At 39.3% G+C, this 19,770-nt stretch overlaps 1 protein-coding gene across 4 annotated transcripts in view; it reads left to right on the forward strand.

The window, feature by feature from the left end:
• ttc28 (tetratricopeptide repeat domain 28) overlaps window positions 1-19,770 on the forward strand; it is an 825,016-nt gene that overhangs the window by 466,762 nt on the left and 338,484 nt on the right. For all 4 annotated transcript variants that reach the window (XR_010977250.1, XR_010977251.1, XR_010977252.1 and 1 more), the window contains 2 exons: window positions 9,249-9,396; window positions 11,068-11,340. Coding sequence is in view for 1 of the 4 variants with exons in the window: in XM_068054870.1 (XP_067910971.1) it covers window positions 9,249-9,396; window positions 11,068-11,340 (421 nt within the window). In the remaining 3 variants the exon portion in view is untranslated. The remainder of the gene's footprint in view (window positions 1-9,248; window positions 9,397-11,067; window positions 11,341-19,770) is intronic.

Raw genomic sequence — 19,770 nt, forward strand, 5'->3', positions numbered from 1 at the left:
ATCTATAAGATTGTTTTATGTTTTGAAAAAGATGTGATAGTGTCCTGCAGGCAGTTTGCATACAGTTGCTGTACTCTGTAGGGTATTGATAGCTAAAATAAGTAATGGTCTGGTTAATGTTATTCTTTTGGGCCTCCTTATCTCGAGAGACAATGGATACGCGCCTGGAGGTGGTCAGTGGTTTGTGAAGCAGCGCCTGGAGTGGCTATAAAGGCCAATTCTGGAGTGACATGCTCTTCCACAGGTGCTGCAGAGAAATTTGTTTGTCGGGGCTGTTACACAGTTGGCTCTCCCCTTGCGCCTCTGTCTTTTTTCCTGCCAACTACTAAGTCTCTTCGACTCGCCACAATTTAGCCCTGTCTTTATGGCTGCCCGCCAGCTCTGGCGAACGCTGGCAACTGACTCCCACGACTTGTGATCAATGTCACACGATTTCATGTCGCGTTTGCAGACGTCTTTATAACGGAGACATGGACGGCCGGTGGGTCTGATACCAGTGGCGAGCTCGCTGTACAATGTGTCTTTGGGGATCCTGCCATCTTCCATGCGGCTCACATGGCCAAGCCATCTCAAGCGCCGCTGACTCAGTAGTGTGTATAAGCTGGGGGTGTTGGCCGCTTCAAGGACTTCTGTGTTGGAGATATAGTCCTGCCACCTGATGCCAAGTATTCTCCGAAGGCAGCGAAGATGGAATGAATTGAGACGTCGCTCTTGGCTGGCATACGTTGTCCAGGCCTCGCTGCCGTAGAGCAAGGTACTGAGGACACAGTTATTAGGCAATTGTTAAGTGCAGAAACTGTACCTGAATGGGAAGTTACCCCCAGTATTCAAAATGTGAGTGAAACATGAGCCTAGAAATTATGGATCACATCTGTAGTAGGAAAGATAAACAAAAGCATTAGACCAAACAATAATTATGCTTATTCTGTCTGTCTTGATAGAATTACTACAAAATGTGTATGATCAATGGCACCAATGTACAAGTCACAGTGCTGCAATTAGAAAATATTACAACAGATATGGAGAGTTGCCTGTTTAATCAGGTTTTGTTGTCTTTCATGTGCTCGAGGCTAAGGTCCAATTTTGTTCTGTTGGGGTAGCAACATTGATATTTCCCAAGGAAGCATATTAGTGTACGCATATATAGCTGCATATTTCTTACTTTATAACTTAAAAGATACCTTACTAAATTAAATGCTACAAAGTTCTTCTGCCCTCCCAAAACCTATCTCTCCAATGTGAACTCTCCTACACATATTCGCTTCCACCCCTTCAACCTTGCCATCTCCCATGGTCTCTCTCCTCTCATGATATAGATCACAGACAAAGCCATTTCTAGCCACTTCCTTATATCGCTAACCACCTACAGTCCTGACCCCTTAGAACTCGCTCTGAAGTTACATAACCATGCTTTCAAGCTCCCAGCCTTTGGCCCTCAATTTCCCCCAATACTGAATTCGCTCATCTCCACCTTTGATGCCATGGAGTCCTGTAAAATCTTTACTCTTCCTTATTCTGGTCAATCTCCCTAGAATGACTTCCATCTTTGCTCCCACAAATGTAAGGGCTGCAGAACTGAGAACATCTGGCACATTTATCATCAGATTTGGTTGGACCACATCAAGGGCCAGCAGGTGTCACTGCCCTCAGTGCTCCAGGAGTGAAAAGATAACTCCTATTTTCTATTTTCCACTATCAACTATCTCCTTAAGCCCCTACCTTCACCCTTGCCTCCGTCCATAGGTAAATCCCCTGCTCCATTTTAACTGCCCCCTTCCACCGATATGGTGGTGTTGCAGGGTGGGGAGGGGAATGCAATTAAAATCAAGGCCTTTCCTTTGTTTTCACACTTTACAGTCTTACGCCGCTCCTATTCGATGATCCTTGAAAATAGTGACTAGTGATTTGCAATAACGGAGTGTCATCTTACTGAGGAGCAAGAGGGGATTGTTTAAAGGTTTGAAAGCTCACAGAATTTTAAGAATATTTATCTCTTCGCGGACAGTGAAAGAAAGCTTTATTTTTAAAAAATCATAACTACGATGTTTAATTTAAAATACAATCAGGATTATTAGTCTGAATTAATAATTAAGTACTTTAAGTTGTTATGAATTAAGTTGATTGAAGCACTGTGCCTGATGCTGTAGATGCTCAATCAAGCTGCCTTCCTTCTTTTGCAAGTTGCTGTACTGTACTCCTACATATCCATTGCTGTTGAGATATCAAAAACATTGAAATAACCTTATACTGTAAAAGGCACATATCTTTCTCTCTCCAGTAAATCAACAATAAGGGACAATCTTATCACAGAATCACAGAATTGTTACGGCCCATCGTGTCCGCACCAGCTCTCTGAAAGAGCAACTCTCAGTTCCATTCCCCCCACCTTCTCCCCATAACCCTGCACATTCTGGGTATTTTTCAGAATAACTATTAAACAATAAATATTTCCCTTTTCCCTCTTTAGATCACCCGATACCATGTGCAAGGCAGATAAACAGACTGCCCTTAGGTGTCTGCCAATGCAGCTTTGTTATTGGTACAAATAAAACTTACAAGAACAGTCTGGGGTGCCCCCTACTCCGATTTTGCTTTCTCTTTCCTTCCCTCTGGTGGAGAGTGGACCTGTACACTGCTTCCTGTTCCATGCTGCATGGCTGAGAATGTTGAGTTGGTACAAGCTAAACCTATTTCTCTGCGCCACCGCTCAGTCCATCAGCTGACAAATGAAACAGCTTCAGTCTCTTAAAGTGCTGCTGATCCTTTCCCCTAGTTGGTTTTGCCTCATAAACCTTGCTCTCCTCTCTACCTATCCCTCCCTCTATCTCTCCTTTCTTTCTTTCTCTTCCTCTCCCCCCTCCTATCTCCCTCCTGTATCTCCTCTCTCTGACTCCACTCTCTTTTATACTCCCTCCTCTCCCCCGTCCCCTATCCCACTCTCCACATTACCTCTCTGGCTTGTGTCAGTATTGGCTAAGTGGTAGTACTCTTGCCTCTGAGTCAGGAGGCTTTGCATTCAAGTTCCACTCCAGAGACTTAAGCACATAATCTTGACTGACGCTCCAGTGCAGTCCTGAGGAGTGCTGCAGTGCGAGAGTTGCCATCTTTCAGATGAGATATTAAAGTGAGGCTCCGTTTTGATTTTGATCTATCTTCTCTGTCAATATTTTCAGCCTTAGTTGTGTCCTACAATGTGGATCTTGACTCTTCAATTAATACTCTGCTTAGATTGAGCTGGTAAAAACGTTGCGTATTTGCAATTTTCATATTTATGTTTTTTCACAATGCAATAATATCTATTTAGATAAAGCAGTAAATGATGCCCATAGGGTTAACACAAAAGATGTATCCCTTATAACTGCACATTTATATGAATGAACTTGTTTACAAATAAATGAAGGAACTTTTCACACCAGAAGTTACTTATATACTTTATAGAAATGTGTGTTAAATGGGGAATACACACTGTAACCACTAACAAGGGAGCAACAATGTTGTATTAGAACAATATTAATAATTAAAGCTGATGGTTATGGTATACTTATCTTCTCATTTTCACTGGTCACAGTTACTGCCAAATCAGTTCATTAGCAGCCACGGTGCTGAATGTCAGTTTTCGGCTGCACTGCTAGCTAATATTATGTGCTGTTGCTACAGAGGCCAGAAAACATTGTCATATAACACAGACATTTATACTATAATTGTATTCCTGATGAGATGCTGAGATTATATTCTGCACCCAGACATCTTGTTTGAAACAATGCTCAAATGGTACAAGAGGAAGCTTAATTTTCTTTTACAGTTTTCATTGTCCCTTTTAATTACAAAATATATCACACATTTCATGCCTTAGGATGTCCTAAAGTGCTTTACAACCAAAGAAGTACTTTTAAAGTGTAGTCACTGATGTAATATAGGAAAAACAGCAGCCAATTTGCACACAGCAAGCTCTCAAACAGCAATGAAATAAATGATCAGGTCATCTATTTAGATGTTGGTTGAATGATAAATGTTGGCCAGGACACTGGGAAAACTCTCCTGCCCTTTGTCGACTTGTGCCTTAGGATCTTTTACATCCACCTGTGAGGGAAAACGGGGCTTTGGTTTTATTTCTCATCCAAAAGCAGCATCTCCAGTGGTGCATCACTCCCTCAGTACTGCACAGAATTGTCAGCCTAGATAATGTACTCTAGTCTCTCGACTGTGACTCAGAGGTGAAAGTGCTGCCACTGAGCCACAAGTGCACTATGTTATTGTCATTGAGGAGCATGAGGACAGACCAGTTTGAAAACACCTTCATTGAGGAAGTCAGGGTATTCTGTGGTCAGCCTGCCAGGAGATGGTTTTGACTAGTGTGTTAAAGGGTCTCCTTTTTTCCGAATAGAAAGATAAGTACAGATTCAGTTCATTTAACCCTCTTGACACTTCTGTGCAGTACTGAGCGAGTGCCGCACCATTGGAGATGCTGCCTTTCAGAGGAGATATAATTGCCTCTTGCATCAGTCCAGAGTACAGACAGCCTGTATAAAAGGGGGTCTGAATGGATTTAAAGAGTTGGATCCACCAGAAGGGAATACAACCTTTGGCGGTCCTTTTGGGTTTTGTTGGATTATACAGGCAGTTTGCATGTAGCGTGTGTATCTTTCAGGGTCTTCAGAAAATAAATAAGCAAAGCTTTGGTTAATATTTTTTAGAACTTGACAAAAAGAGCAGTTAAATTTGAAATGGAAAATAAACACTTAGTCCCTTGTCATCTATCTTCAGAATGTCTCAAAGTGTCACATATAATTCATGCAAAGAATATTATGCAGGTACACGTCATCTACTTTGCACACAGGAGGATCCACAAACAACAGTGAGGTGAATAACTAGTTATTTTGTTTTTGCTCTTGGTTGACAGAGTAATCTTGGTCAGAACACTAGCAAAATTCCTGCTCTTGTTTGATTGGAACGGTTGGATCTTTGACTTTCACTTACCAGAACAGCTAGATGTGGGTTTGGTTTAATGTATTATCTGAATGATAGCATGCTATTCTGATAGTCATAAAAAGAAAAAGACCTAAGTCTGAAAATCACAGACAACTTAATCCCAACATCGGTAGGGAGGAAAATACTTCACAGTCCAGTATTACTTTCTGTCAATGCTCGTCTCACAAGCACCAACAGTAGAAGGAGTAGCCCATCTGGATTTAGAAGCCACAGGGAACTTTTCTGATTGATAATCCTTTTGTGTGAGCATTTCAGCACATGTGCCAGATTACTGACACCATTATGTTAAGGAAAGCATTAACCTGTTTATTTGTATTCATTGATGAGGAAATTAATGCACTAGGATCTATCCATTGAATGAATGTAATCTATTTTGGTTTTCAGATGACATTTGATTATGTTCCATGGGTGAGACCTTTAAAGAAGATTGAGGCTGATGGAATTAATGGCACATTAGCTGTTGGATTGTAAATTAGCTTGAGCAAAGGAAGCAAAAGGTGATGATAACTGAGGAAAAAAAACTCTAGAGAGCATTATTTTGCGGATTGTAATGACTCTGTTCTTGATCTCCAGCTGCTTATGCTATTCATAACTGATATGGAGGAGAGAGCACTTCTTGTAATAATGTCATAAAATTTGATGATACAAAGCTTATAGCCAGGTAACAAATATAAGGAGGTTGAATAGTTTTCAAAAAGATTTGAACAAGTTGAGCAGATGGGGTAAGGAATAACAGATGTATTCTAATGCAGATAAATGTTAGTTCCTGCTCCACCATGCATCACCTATCAAGCATATAAAAGATGAAGGAGTACCTATTAGCAAAGGATCTGGGTGTAACTAATGGATCAGTAACTGCAAGTTTTCAGCCAATATGAAGCTCAATAATAACAAAAACAATAATTATGGAAACATTTTACAACTAACTCTACCAATAATTAACCTAATTCTCTAACACCCCTCTGACTAGGGATGTAGATATTGGTAAGCGTCTGCCTTGCTGTACTTTTTTCTTCTTCCCTTCTGTGTCTTTCTTCTTGCCTTTCTCGCTTTCTGTTCTTTAGCACTTTCTCACCTGCTTTCCTTCTGTTCTCTCAACTCCATCTCTTTTGTGTGCGTGTCTCTCTCTCTCTCTCTACCTTCTTTAGTGTTATTCCTTGCTTCATCTCTGTACTCTCCCTTCCCTCTATCCGTATCTCTATCTTTGCTCATTCCCTTGCAACTCTCTCACCTTTTGCTGTATCTCTTTCCACTCTGTTCCTTCAGTCTGTCTCTCTGAATATGCTTCTTCCTTCTGTTTCTTACCTCCCATTAGCCTCTCTCTACTCTTTTCTGTTTTTGTGCGTGTGTGTCTCTCTCTCTCTCCTTTGGCTCTCTGGTGTCTCCTCAGTCTCTTTCTTTTTCCCTTCTATCAATACCTCTCCCCTCTGTTCTGTATTTGTTTGTCATTTCACCTGCCCTTCTGTCTATCTCTCTGGCCTTACTTTATGTCCCACTCTTCCTCTTTCTCCTTTGTTCTCTTTTTCCTCCTTCCTTCTGTCTCTTTGTCCTCTTTTCCCTTTCAGCTTTTTCTTTCTCCTCTCTTACAGTAAAAAAGGAGGTGATTCGACCCAGTGTGCCTGCACTGGCTTTTTGCTAGAGCAATCCAAAATTAATCCCATTGCCCTGCTTTTTGCTCACAGCCCAGTATTAAAGACATAGTGAATGGTCTCTCCCTCAACCACTCCTGTAGCAAAGCATTCCATGCTCCAACAATGGTTCATGCTTTCTCAGTTTCAGTGAGAATGTAAGCTGATGACCCCTCTGATCACTGATATTCTAATCTGAAGAAATAATCATCATCTATTCACTCTATCAAATCTCCTTATAATTTAAAAAAGTCAACTTGATTTCCTTTTAACTTTTCCTCCTGCAATACACAAAGTCAGACCTCATGCCCAACATCTGCCTGAACACAAAATAAGATCCTTTCTATTTCTCCCTTTGCATTGCATGCTTGCAGCTGGGTGACCAACCTTTTTGTCAGTTCTGCTTGTACAATGGCCTTTTAGCCACTTGAAGGTGTGAAGGAAGTATTCGTACAAGTGTGTCATGATTGGTTGGTTTTCCATTCCTGCAAATGAAATCAGGTTTCATGAAATCCCCCTCTGGGAAATTCACACTGAACTACTACTTTGTTAGTCTTAATTTCTATTTCAAAATGGTTTTAAATCCAAATAAAAAGAAGGCAGGAATGCATAGCCCAAGTTGAAACAAGTTACTCTAATCTTGCATGAAGCAAATTTGGAGTACTAAGTGTGGATTTGCTCATTGGCTTCAAAGGGATAAGATGCATTGCAGAGCGTTTAGTGAAAAATTACCAATAATTCCTGGAATTATGGCACCAAATCATAAGGTCAGATGTGCAGAATTGAACTGGATTTCACACAAAAATTGAGGATTGGAGCGAATATGCTGAGAGGTGCGTATGCAGAATTAAGGACATATACAGAAGATAAAAGAAGCCAAATGGAGATGGGCTGGGCATGTTGCTCAAAGAAATGATCGGTGGACAAAAAGGCTAATGGAGTGGCAGCCAACAGGAAACAGAAGAAAGGGGAGACAGAGAAGAAGATGGAGAGATGACATAATATCATACCTAGGAACCACATGGGCGAGAACAGCAAGGGAGCGAGATAAATAGAAAAGGCATGAGGAGGGCTGTACCCTACAGTGGATGAACACAGCCTAAATGATGATGATGACATATGCAGATGGAAGTAGGTTACTTAGATTGTGAGCAGAGAACTTGATGGGAAAGATATAAAATTAACAAGCCTCAAATGAAACTAGACATTTCAGGCAGTATTTTTGTGTTGATTACTTTTAGAGAAAAAAATATAGAGATTGCACACTTTATACCTGTCTCTACTTCGGGCTATAATTAGTGACAGTGGAAAATATACCTTTTGAAGAATCTTTTTCCCCAAAAAAGAAATGATATTTACAGTGGACATCCAGCAAAGGCAATTAATACCTTGCCAATATAATCCTTCTAAAGAAAGCTAGATAAAAATAAGACTGGGAACAGGATTCAAGCTTGCTGTGCCAACTAAGATACTCCACAGTTCTAGTGCTAATGGAGGTGGGAAGATGACTAAAGGATAGCCAGCCAGGGTTGCTTTGGGAGGTATTTATGCAGAGGTTTCCATCAGAAGATTGAGCGTTTGGATAGAGTCCATTATGGAATAGATTATACATGGTTTGTGAAAGAGAATGGGTTGATGGCCATATAATCTTTAGTTATCCAATATGTTATGTTATTTATCTTAAGCAATTCAAAATGTTTGCATTTTCTTTTATCAATCATGCATCATCTTTCTGAGCTCTGTGTTTGTGTTTTACAAAACAAAATTGTGAATTAATTTACTCATTTTTTAAGAATGTATTGAATTCAATACTGTACACCAGCTATGGTGCTTGCCCATATATTTTATGGAAGTTGAACCATCCAGGGTTCGGTGGATGATGATTCTGTGAATACCAATGATTGTATCGTTACCTTACATTTGCCCATTCCAGTGGATTATAACAATCCCTGTGTAATCATAGCTGAGGGGAGATCTGATTGAAATGTACAAAATTTTGAGAAGCCTGAATAGAGCGGAGGTGAAGGGCCTATTTATCTTAGCAGAGAGGTCAGTGATTAGGGGGCATACATTTAAAGTGATTGGTAGAAAAATTAGAGGGGAGATGAGGAAAAACTTTTTCACCCAGAGGGTGGTGGGGATCTGGAACTCACTGCCTGAAAGGGTAGTTGAGGCAGAAACCCTCAACTCATTCAAAAGGAGTCTGGATATGCGCCTCAAGTGCCGTAATTTGCAGGGCTACGGACCAAATGCTGGAAGGTAGGATTAGAATAGGTGGATTGTTTTTCAGCCAGCACGGACACGATGGGCCAAGTGCCCTCTTTCTGTGCTTTAAACTTTCTATTTTCTATTTTTTCTATCTTCAGTCCACGAATCATATATGATCTCGGTCAAGATTTTAAAAAAGCCAAACTCAGTAACTCAAACAAAATGGCAGGCAAAATAAAAATCAAGTATGCTTGTGGGTAAAATATAAATTGAGGAGTGAACTCCAGCCCATGGACAAACATCTGTTAATTCTTAACTAATAAATGATGTGTTAATCTCCTGGGAATTGTTTTATAAATAGAGCCTCAGGAACAAAATATGGGGGGAAACTACCACTTACATTATCTCTGTCCTTCTTTGCAGGCATACTTCCGACAGGGTGTTGCTCTCCAGTATCTCGGCCGCCATGCAGATGCGCTGGCTGCATTTGCGTCTGGGCTGGCCCAAGATCCGAAAAGCTTGCAGCTGCTGGTCGGGATGGTGGAAGCCGCCATGAAGTCTCCACTGCGAGGTAAGGTCGTGCAAAATGCTGTTGAAATAATTATTAGATCACTGATCAGACAGTAGGAAGGTTGCATTTGGCTAACCCAGTGCTGTTGAATCCCCCCCATACACTTAAGTAGAAACTTCAATTTGAATTTCAGTTCCACTTTCTGCAGCTCTCTTTCCTGCTCCTGTAATTGTCATTTTTAATCCGAAGGAAGATTTGTTTATTAACTTCTTTGAATAAAATAATAAACGGGAGCTACACCATCTAAAATCAGTAATAGATTCTAGGGCTTCTGGTGCTAAAACAGTCTTTGCCACAGTGAACCGTAGGCATACACTTCTTATGCTGAATCATGGATATATACCCAATTTGGCAAGCTGTAGACAGACATATGGCTTGGTTAACCATATATAAATACCTGCAGTTAATCTATATCCCATTTGGTGAACCATTCAGGCAAACCTGCCGGGAGGACAGTTAGCTCAGTTGCCTAGATGGCTAGTGTGTGATGCAAAAAGATGCCAACAGTGCAGGTTCAATCCCTGTACTGGCTGTGGTAGTTCATGGAGGCCTGCCTCCTTGCCTTGCCCCATGCTTGTGGAGTGGTGACCCTCAAGCTATACATCACCAACTGGCTCTGTCAAATGGGAGAGATGCTTATGGTCCTTTGGGACTATGGCAGCAACAACATGTAAATCTGCCTTTGTGTTCATGTTTGCCATAAGAGAAAATTTAATTTTTTTTGTAATGCTTGACTGATAAACTAGAACAGTTTATGTACAAGATGGCATTCATGCAGTTTTTAACTTTGTTGTTGAGGAGCACGTCTTGCAACACACCAACTTATTGCTTGTGAGCAATGATAGTTTCTCCTCATTTTCCTCTACCAAAATGTGCACCTTTCCAGGATCTTCCTGTAGTGCAAAGATAGTCCTCATTTTCTTTTCTACACTGCCAATTGTCTTTTTAAACCTCTTTTCCCTGTTCTCTCCACCCTCAGCTCCGAGAACGAAGGTGAGGAACTCATAGACTTCTTTGTTACCAGGATTGAGACAATCTGTTCCGCTGCTTTCCCTGCTCAGCAAGCCAGACGGTCCCCCAGGCTCCGCCCTTTATTCTAGTTCTGATCCTGTATCATTCTTCAGTTTCACTTCTATCTCCCCTTATTTATAGCTCAATTTATCTATGAGACCAACCACTTCTTCCCTTGATCACATTCCCACAACTGCTGACCTCTGTGCTAGCTGACATAAATATTCCCTCCTCCTCAGGTACTGTCCCCTCTCATTCCAAACAGGCACCATTACCCCAATGTCAAAAACCCACCCACAACCCCCCTTTATTGTTACAAACTATCACCACATCTCCAACCTTCCTTTTCTCTCCAAAGTCCTTGAATATGTTGTTGCTGCCCAAATCCGTAACTATCTTTCCTGCAGCACCAATCTTGAAACGCTGCAATCAGGTTTGCACCCTGTTCCTCCTGGCTCCATAGCTTTGTTTTTTTTAAAAAACAGTTTTTGTTTAAACATTTCATTGGGCCTTGAGAACCAATCTGTAACTTTCATGATATGGTAGGTTACTGTGATTTGGTGGTACCAGCTAAATATTATACTGATGTAATTAATTGACCATCGGTTTGTGCATCTTTTAACTAAAACTTATTGATTGTAATGTATGGTTTGCTCATAGAATCCCTGGAACCAACCTATCAGAAGCTACAGAAAATGAAGTTGGACAAAAGCCCCTTTGTGGTTGTATCTGTCATTGGCCAGGAGCTTCTGACAGCAGGACACCATGGTGCCTCTGTAGTTGTTCTGGAGGCTGCCTTGAAAATTGGAACATGCAGCTTGAAACTTCGTGGATCAGTGTTCTCTGCCCTAAGCAGTGCTTACTGGGCATTAGGGAATACAGAGAAGAGTATTGGCTATATGCAGCAGGACTTCGATGTAGCCAAGACTTTAGGTAAACACTGCAATTGTCTTACTTATGAATTGTTTGGAATTTCTACAAGGGTTGATTGCTGTAAAACTTCAAACATAATTCAACAACACCAAAGAAAATAAATCCAGACATTCTGAAGATGTTTGGGTTATTATTCATTACATTTGGATAGAAAGATATAAAATTGTTCTTTGTTGAAGATTGAGTTCAAATTAAAAATAAAAGGAAAAGTGTTTTGCCTGCAGATGTGGAACTGTCTCCAAAGTGCCATCAAATATTGGAAATTGTACTTTTAGTGATCACATCATTGACTTACACTTACTTGTTAGGTCTTGGGGATTTATCGGGGGGCGGTGGGGTGGGAGGCTGTGTTGTCTCTGCAGGTGCATCCTATCATATCTCTAAACAGCTGTAATGTAACATAGGGATGCAACAGCACAGCTGTCCCCTTACTTAAAATTTGAAAAAGATGATAGAAAAATGGACTCAGTTGTTTTTGACTTTGCAGATCAGTCACCATAGTGATTGAGCATTTGTTTCTTTTTTCCAAATGTTAAAATCAGACACCAATTTTGCATGGTTGCCGTGGTATAGAATTGTAGACAACTGAGCCAACACTTGAAGTGGATATTTACAATCAGATAACTTGTGTCCAACTGGTAATTATGGTTCCATGTGAATACTGACAGTGTTACTATGAACAGTCTTTCTGAGGTGGGGTGTTTAGGTGCATTTAATCAGAATTTTTAGCTTTCATTTTTTATATCACCTTGTGAGGATTTTCATTCTACAGAACAGAAGTAGTTCAAATTCCATAGCTAAAACCATGTTCTTAGCTTCTCTTCAAACATTACAACTCTTTGGTCACCATATTGATAATTCCTTAGATGGAGACAGAGGTTAAACAATGGAGTCCCAGAGAGGAAAAAATCTTGTAACCAGTCCATACATTTCACTCAATGATTGAATAGTACTGCAAAAATTAAAATAAATTATTGAGTTGGTAGCATAGCGCATTGCATTGATGTAATGTGCAGTGCAATGAAATACTGGGACGTGGGTTGACAGCCACAATTCAGATTGAGCTCCTAGATGCCATTATTCTATATATAAAAGTCCAAAAGCTCCTTGATTAGATTACAGCCTGTAACTCACTGCCAGGGATCTATTATTAAGATTTCGTCTGGCAGCTCTTTCTAGCAATTTTGCAGATGCATTTGTGAAGATTTCCTCTTTTTGTGAAATTGTAACCACTACTTTTCAAACATTTCCAATTTTGCCGGCAATACTGAGCAGAGAAATCTTCAAGAACCCATTTAAAATGTTGTCACACATAGTTATCAAAGGACTTCTGAATATCAATCGTCTGAACTCCTCAATTCAATTCCAGTCCGCAATTCACTGCCAGGTATCCTATATCTAGCTATCTCTATATTATATAAAATTTTCTGTTTAGCACATATTTTGGTCACCACGCTGTGTAACTGAAAAGATTTCTGTGTCGCACATCCACTTGAGTGGTCTAAATTTTTCATTCATAAAACAGCAACAACAATATTAATCAAATATAAGGAAAGCAGGTCAAAGTCCAGATCCTACCAGTGAGGGACTACTAGGAACGTAATGAAATCAATGAATCAAGTATGAACAGTCAGCAAAATATGCCAGTAAAAGAAAGAAGGGGTAAGAATTAAATCACTTCAAATATATTTTGAAAATCCATGTGACTGCCATCGGTGAACTTATTAATGAAAATAAGACTTGAAATTTTCACAAATTTACAAAATTCTCGAGAAAATGGTTACATTTATTTATACAGTTCCCATTTATGAGTTTGAAATGCGTATAACAATATTTCGTATCAAGGCTCTGTCTCTCTTTCAGAATTCTGTGGTTTGAGGTCCTGGTACTTCCCAGAGCTGTCAATCTATCATTTAAATGAGGAAAGTCAACCAAGGAACCAATTTCAACTCCCAGAATGTCCCTCTTTGCAAGGAATCTGTGAACTGCAATTCCCAGAATAAAATTAGAGTTACCTTCCTTTTGAATTTAATAAACAGCACCAAATTTTGGAGCTGGAGAGGAGGACAAATAACACACCAAGATTTTTTTTTGAATATCATGAACAAAATTGGCTATCTAGAGAGCATTTCAGAATTTTCTGTTTATGCGCTTGGTCTCCTCTCCCTTGAGCGATAGAAAAAGACTGAGAAATTGCAGCACCACAAGCTAGGGAACCATTATTTAGACAGTGATAGTGACTGAATTTTTTTCAGTATAAAATCAGCAAAACAAACTGAAGAAAAATTAAGTGATGAATTGTATTCGAGTTGTTTGTTAGTACACGCAGTGATTTATTTGTGGAATTGTATCTAAGGGAAACAAACTCCTTTCTTTCTCTATGTACAATGGGTGAGGAAAGTATGATTTACATATTCAATTTATTTTAAGTGATCAATGATATGGGTGATCATACATATATCAGCTTGTAACTAATGTGTGTTGGTCACAGCAAGGTTGGCTCGCATTTTTCAAGAATCAATCAAAAACATTTACTGCACTGTCTGTGAGTACACTGCTCAGAAGCTGCTTTTCAAAACCTTTCAGAGGCAATATATGAACATTACAGATGGGATTTTCCACTTCACTTTCCAAAAGTGCTTTTCCATTCGTTAAAAGGAATGGGTGGAAAATCGCAGGATGAAAAGGTGCAGAAGCCGAAGATCCTGACCTATAGATTTATATATGGGTGATTTGAGATGTGCTTATCAGAGTGTCACAATTTGCATAAAACATCACAACTGAACATTCTTTTTAAAGAAAATCAGAGAAATAAAGCCAGTTGCTTCCTGTTGGTTTTCTGACATTGAAATAATTGGCCTTTCCCTGGGGAAAGAAATAAACAGCTGTCAATCTGGAAAATGTTTGAACAATAATAATAATTAGCCAGTAATTGACCTCAGGATGTGTCTATTTAAACAGTTTCTTCATCCAGAGTAGCTAACCAGTGGCCCTAAATGGAAAGGCTAGGTTAGCAGCTGAACTTTACAATTGTGCTTGTGAACAACGCCAAGTAAAATTAGTCATTCTGTATATAAACCATCTCGATTAGATTTTGATCTGTAACTCACTTCTGATGATCTATTATTCTCTGTATGTTAGGCTAGTAAAGGCATTTAAATGAAATGAAATGAGCTTTAGCAGTCTCAGAGTCCTTGTTGGAGTGGTTTAAGTGAGCACAGAAAGTTAAGCAAACACAGACTAAACACTGAAGTCTGGATTAATTGAAGTCTGCGAGAATGAATCAAATTAATATAATTAAATTGAAAAGCGATGAAAGTGCTCCTGGCAATGGTACTGTAAAACAGGAAAAAGAGATTTCACAGAAAACAGTGTTTTACTGGGATTGTGTCAATTATACTTGGATTTATTCAGAGCTCTTATTTGTTTCTTTTACTCCTTTTAGCAACAATTTGGTGCCATGAAGTGGTATACTTAGGGCCTTGAAAATGGTTGTTGCCGATTCACAAAGTGCCAGCAGATTATAACATAACTTGCAAAGGCTTCAGTAGAATCCCCATTAATTCATAATGATTTTATGGCTCCAGAAAAATTAAGGTTTGATAAGTGCTTGTGTAAGCAATGCAGAATGGTTTGAGATATTTGCAACAAGTTACATTTCTATAACACCTTTAACTTCGAAAAACATCCCAAAAGGCTTCTCAGAGGAATACATCAAAAAAAAAGAGAGAAGCAAAGAGGCTATAACTGATGACCAATTGAGACTGGAGGCAGCAAAGACATGAGTAGTAACTACTTGCCTCAGATCAGTCCTATTCTATTTTTTGATGTCAAAAAATTACATCTTAAAATAGCACAATGTAGACACCCCATGTCAATGAAGGTGGGTGCACTGGGTTGACTTAAGAGAAAAGCATAGAGCCCTTGTAGGGCAATTGTTCTTGAGCTACAGTTTTAATAAGACCTGCTTGTTCAGAAAAAGGACAAGAGCTATGCTCTTCTCATTCCACTGATCACTTTCCACCCCATCAGCCTCCGCATCGAAAGGATAATCCTCTGCCATTTCTGCACCTCAGCTTGATGCCACCACCAAACATATCTTCCCTTTCCCTCCCCTGTCAGCATTCTGAAGGGATCGTTCCCTCCACAACACCCTGGTCCACTCCTCCATCACCCCTGACACCTCTTCCCCTTCTCATGGCACCTTCCCATGCAATCACAGGAGGTGACCTGCCCTTTTACCTCCTCTCTCCTCACCATCCAAGGCCACAAACACTCCTTCCAGGTGAAGCAGCGATATACTTGTACGTTCTTCAATTTAGTATACTGTATTCGCTGCTCACAATATGGTTGCCGCTACATTGGGGAGACCAAATGCAGATTGAGTGACCACTTTGCAGAACAGCTCCACTCAGTCCACTCACGAAGAAAGCATGACCCCGAGCTTCCAGTTGCTTGCCATTTCAACATACCCCCTGCTCTCATGTCCGCATTTCTGCCTTTGGCCTGCTCCAGTGTTCCAGTGAGCATCAACGCAAGCTCGAGGAGCAGCACCTGATCTTTTGATTAGGCACTCTACACCCTTGCAGACTCAACCTTGAGTTCAACAATTTCAGAGCATGACTGGCCTTTTTTTTATATTTTTATATTTTTTTCATTGTTTTATTTATTTTTTAACCAAGTGCCTGTTTTTCATGTGGGAAGAGCTGCTCATTATTCTGCCACTAACACTCTTTCTGGACTAATGCTTTGTCTTTCACCATAAGCATTAACACACTCTTTGTCTTTGTCCCATGACAGCTTTGTTATTAAATCTCTCCTGCCCTCTTCCCTATCACACACCTTCCCTTTTGTTCTCTTCCCCACCAACCCCCTCCCCCTTCACTTGCTTAAAACCTAATTCTTTTCTAACCTTTGCCAGTTCTGATGAAAGGTCACAGACCTGAAATGTTAACTCTGCTTCTCTCTCCACCAATGCTGCTAAACCTGCTGAGGATTTCCAGCACTTCCTGTTTTTGTTACTGATCTTTTTATTTTTAATTTTTATTTTCTCCAACTCATGTTCTCTGTAAAACTTCTGCCTTGTCATCACAGTTAAGTATTGTAGTTCCATAGGAGCAGGGTGAAAAATGCATCTTGCCTGCTATGTCTTTCGCTCGCACAGAAGTTTTCCACAAGGGGCTATGTGACTTGGCTTATCATGTGCACTCTTGACATTGCAACCATACAACAGAAGAAAACATAATTTCCCACAATACATCTCTCTTTACCTACTCCCCACCCACCCCTACACACTCACGAAGAATTTCTCCATAACAGCTAGAAATCAGAAGCTCCCCAACTGAAATTTAGAATTCAGCTTACAGATACAAAAGCAAGCTTATCTAGGGTGTCAACCAAATGTCAACCGGGAAAACCTGCTGAGATGTTTTAGTATCAGTGGGTAAATGCAGTGCTTACTGCTTTATGACCCGGTATGTCAAAGAAGCAACAAGACTAAGTGCTTATCTTACCTGATATTTGTAAATACCCAAGGTAAAATACAGGAAGTGGATGTTGTAGCATCCCTTGAGTGACAGCAATCACCGAATTATCACGTTTAACAATCTGGCAGTCAGATGTGCCTAATATCAGGAACCTGAGATCTGACATTAAAAGCAATAAATTCAGTGAAATGAGGGAACAAATAAAGCAAATAATTTGACAACACTTCAGTAGAGGAAAGTGGAATACCTTTAAAGGTATAATGCTAAGTACACATGAAAACTGCATATTGTAGATTAACAGTCGTAGGCTAAAAAAGTGACCCAAAATGAGTTAACAAATTATAAATAAAATTAAGAGAAATGCAGGAAGAAAGTGGGAAAGGGTTCACCAGAATGCGCATAAAAACATGCAAAAATACATTACAAGGCTGAGCAGAGGGCAAAGAGAGACCCAGCAAAAAAGCGTAATAATGAAACAGATTTGTTCCAGTAATACAACAGTAAGATGGCTGTCAGAGAAGAAGGTAAATTAATAAAAGTTGCAACCAGTATTAAAACCGAAGATGAGGATATGATGGTTAATAGTTTGAAAGACCACTTCCTCTTAAGTATTTACAAAGGATGTTGTGAATAAGGTGCCTCCCGAAAATAGAGACAATCAAAGTAAAATCAACAATTTTAATATAAATGAGATGGAAATCAGCATCAGTTATTTTGATATAAATGTGATTGTCAATCTAAACAAGCTGGAAGGGTTCAAAAGAAGGAAATCCCCAGGGTGGATATTATTTATCCCAGAATGCTGAACAACACTAGGAAGGAGATTTGTGAGGCAGTGACAACCATTGAAGTGTGATAAAACAGGCACAGGCAACTACAGATTCAATACTTACATTCTGCTTAAATTAATGGAATTGAGTGTCCATTGTAAACATGAAGATGATTATTTGTACAATAATCTCGTAAATATAGCCAACAAGTCTGACCAACCCAAGTCAACTGTGGAAAGGCATATGATATTGTACCTAGACTTCCAAAAAGCATTTCAGACTTGAGAACAAAAATTAAGGCTGACACTCCAGTACAGTACTAAGGGAGTTCGACACTGTTGGAGGTACCGTACTTTGGATGAGACGTTAAACCCTGTCTGCCCTCTCAGGTGGACATAAAAGATCCCATGGCAATATCTTGAAGACGGGCAGGGGAGTTATCCTGTGTCCTGGCCAATATTTATCCCTCAATTCACATCACAAAAACCAATTATCCGGACGTTATCACAGTGCTGTTTATGGGAGCTTGCTGTATGCAAATTGTCTGCTGCATTTCCTACATGGCACCAGTGACCACACTTCAAAAATACTTCATTGGCTGCAAAGTGCTTTGGGATGTCCTGTGGTTGTGAAAGGTGCTATATAAATGCAAGTCTTTTTTCTTTTTTTTGGGCTATCAGTCAAAAACTAAAGCTGTGGATATTCAGGATAACCGTTGGGAATGGATAAGAAACTGGCTGAAGTGTATAAAATAATGAATACTCATTAGAAGAGTTATGTTGAGATGGTGTTGTAAAAGTACTGAAAGATGCCTCAGGCCTCAATGTTGAGACCAGTGCCATTTGTCATTTATATAAATGATCTATACACACTAACTTAAAGCAAAGTGGTCAACTTTGCTGATTTTACTAAACTGGGAGAGGCAATGGAATTGAAGGAAATTACAGAATGATTTGGATAAAATAGGTATGTGGGCAGAACAATGGTAGGTTAAATTTAATGCAGACAACTGCAGCATACCTCACATAGGAAGAAAAAGTAACCATCAGATACTCTGAAAGGCGTTGAAGTAGTTAAGAATGAAGCTGAGAGATTTGAGTCTTATTAGACTTAAACATATCCATCCAATGCAGAGCAGCAATCAACAGTGCCAATAAAATGTTGACAAAACTCAAAAAGTAACATTATAGTCAGCATTATATCCTTTCGATAAACAAATAGACCTAAGGAGCTAAATAGATCCAAGAGGAGAAAACCAACATTAAACGGATCCAATATGCATTAAATAATTACTATCCATAAATAATCAGAGTAATTAATTATTAATTTCAAATCAAACTAATCCAACATCTAATTAATACCAGACCTCTGGTGATTCTATTCTAGATATAAATTACTGCTAATTAATAAATAAAGATTAGAGATGGCAGCACAGGCAATGTGTCAGAATGGGGAAATTTGTGGACAACTAATAGTAGAAGGGAAGTGAAGGAAGAAATATGTGAGCAAATCTATGAAATGAACAAAATAAGTAACAATCATGGAAGATTTCAACTCCCACAAATAAACTGGCAAGAGGAGGTTGGGAAAGGGGAAAAGGGAATGGTTTTTTTTTAAAAAGAGTGTGTACAGGACTCCTTTCTTACCCAGTCCGAAAGAATCCCAAAAAGAGAGGAATTACTACTAGATCTATTCATGGGAAATGAAGCAGAGTAGATAAGAGAAGGAAACATAAGGGAATATCTATGCAATAGTGATCTTAACATAATAAGCTTTAAATTGATGATTGAGAAATAGATAAGTAAAACAAAGACCAAAGTAGTAGATTGGTGGAAAAAATTTTGAGGTGATGACATGGAATTTGGGAAGATAAACTGGAAAAAAAAGTCAGGGAGAGAACAGCAGTAGGAGGTATTTAAAAAGGTGATCAATAGAGTTGAAGAGAAATACATTTCACTCCAAAAACAAGATGAAAACAAGCCAATAATGAAATACCATGGATGAATAAAGAGATAATGGTAAAATTGAATTGAAAGAAAAAGGCATACAGGAAGTACATAGAGAATAAAAGAGAGGATGACAGAAGGAAATATGAAGTGGTTAGGAAAGATGTCAAAAAGAAAACAATTAAGAAAGCAAAAGGAATTACAAAATTAAATTATCGAGGAATGTAA

The sequence above is a fragment of the Heterodontus francisci genome, chromosome 23, assembly GCF_036365525.1.
Source record: "Heterodontus francisci isolate sHetFra1 chromosome 23, sHetFra1.hap1, whole genome shotgun sequence".
In the NCBI taxonomy this organism is placed as follows: domain Eukaryota; kingdom Metazoa; phylum Chordata; class Chondrichthyes; order Heterodontiformes; family Heterodontidae; genus Heterodontus; species Heterodontus francisci.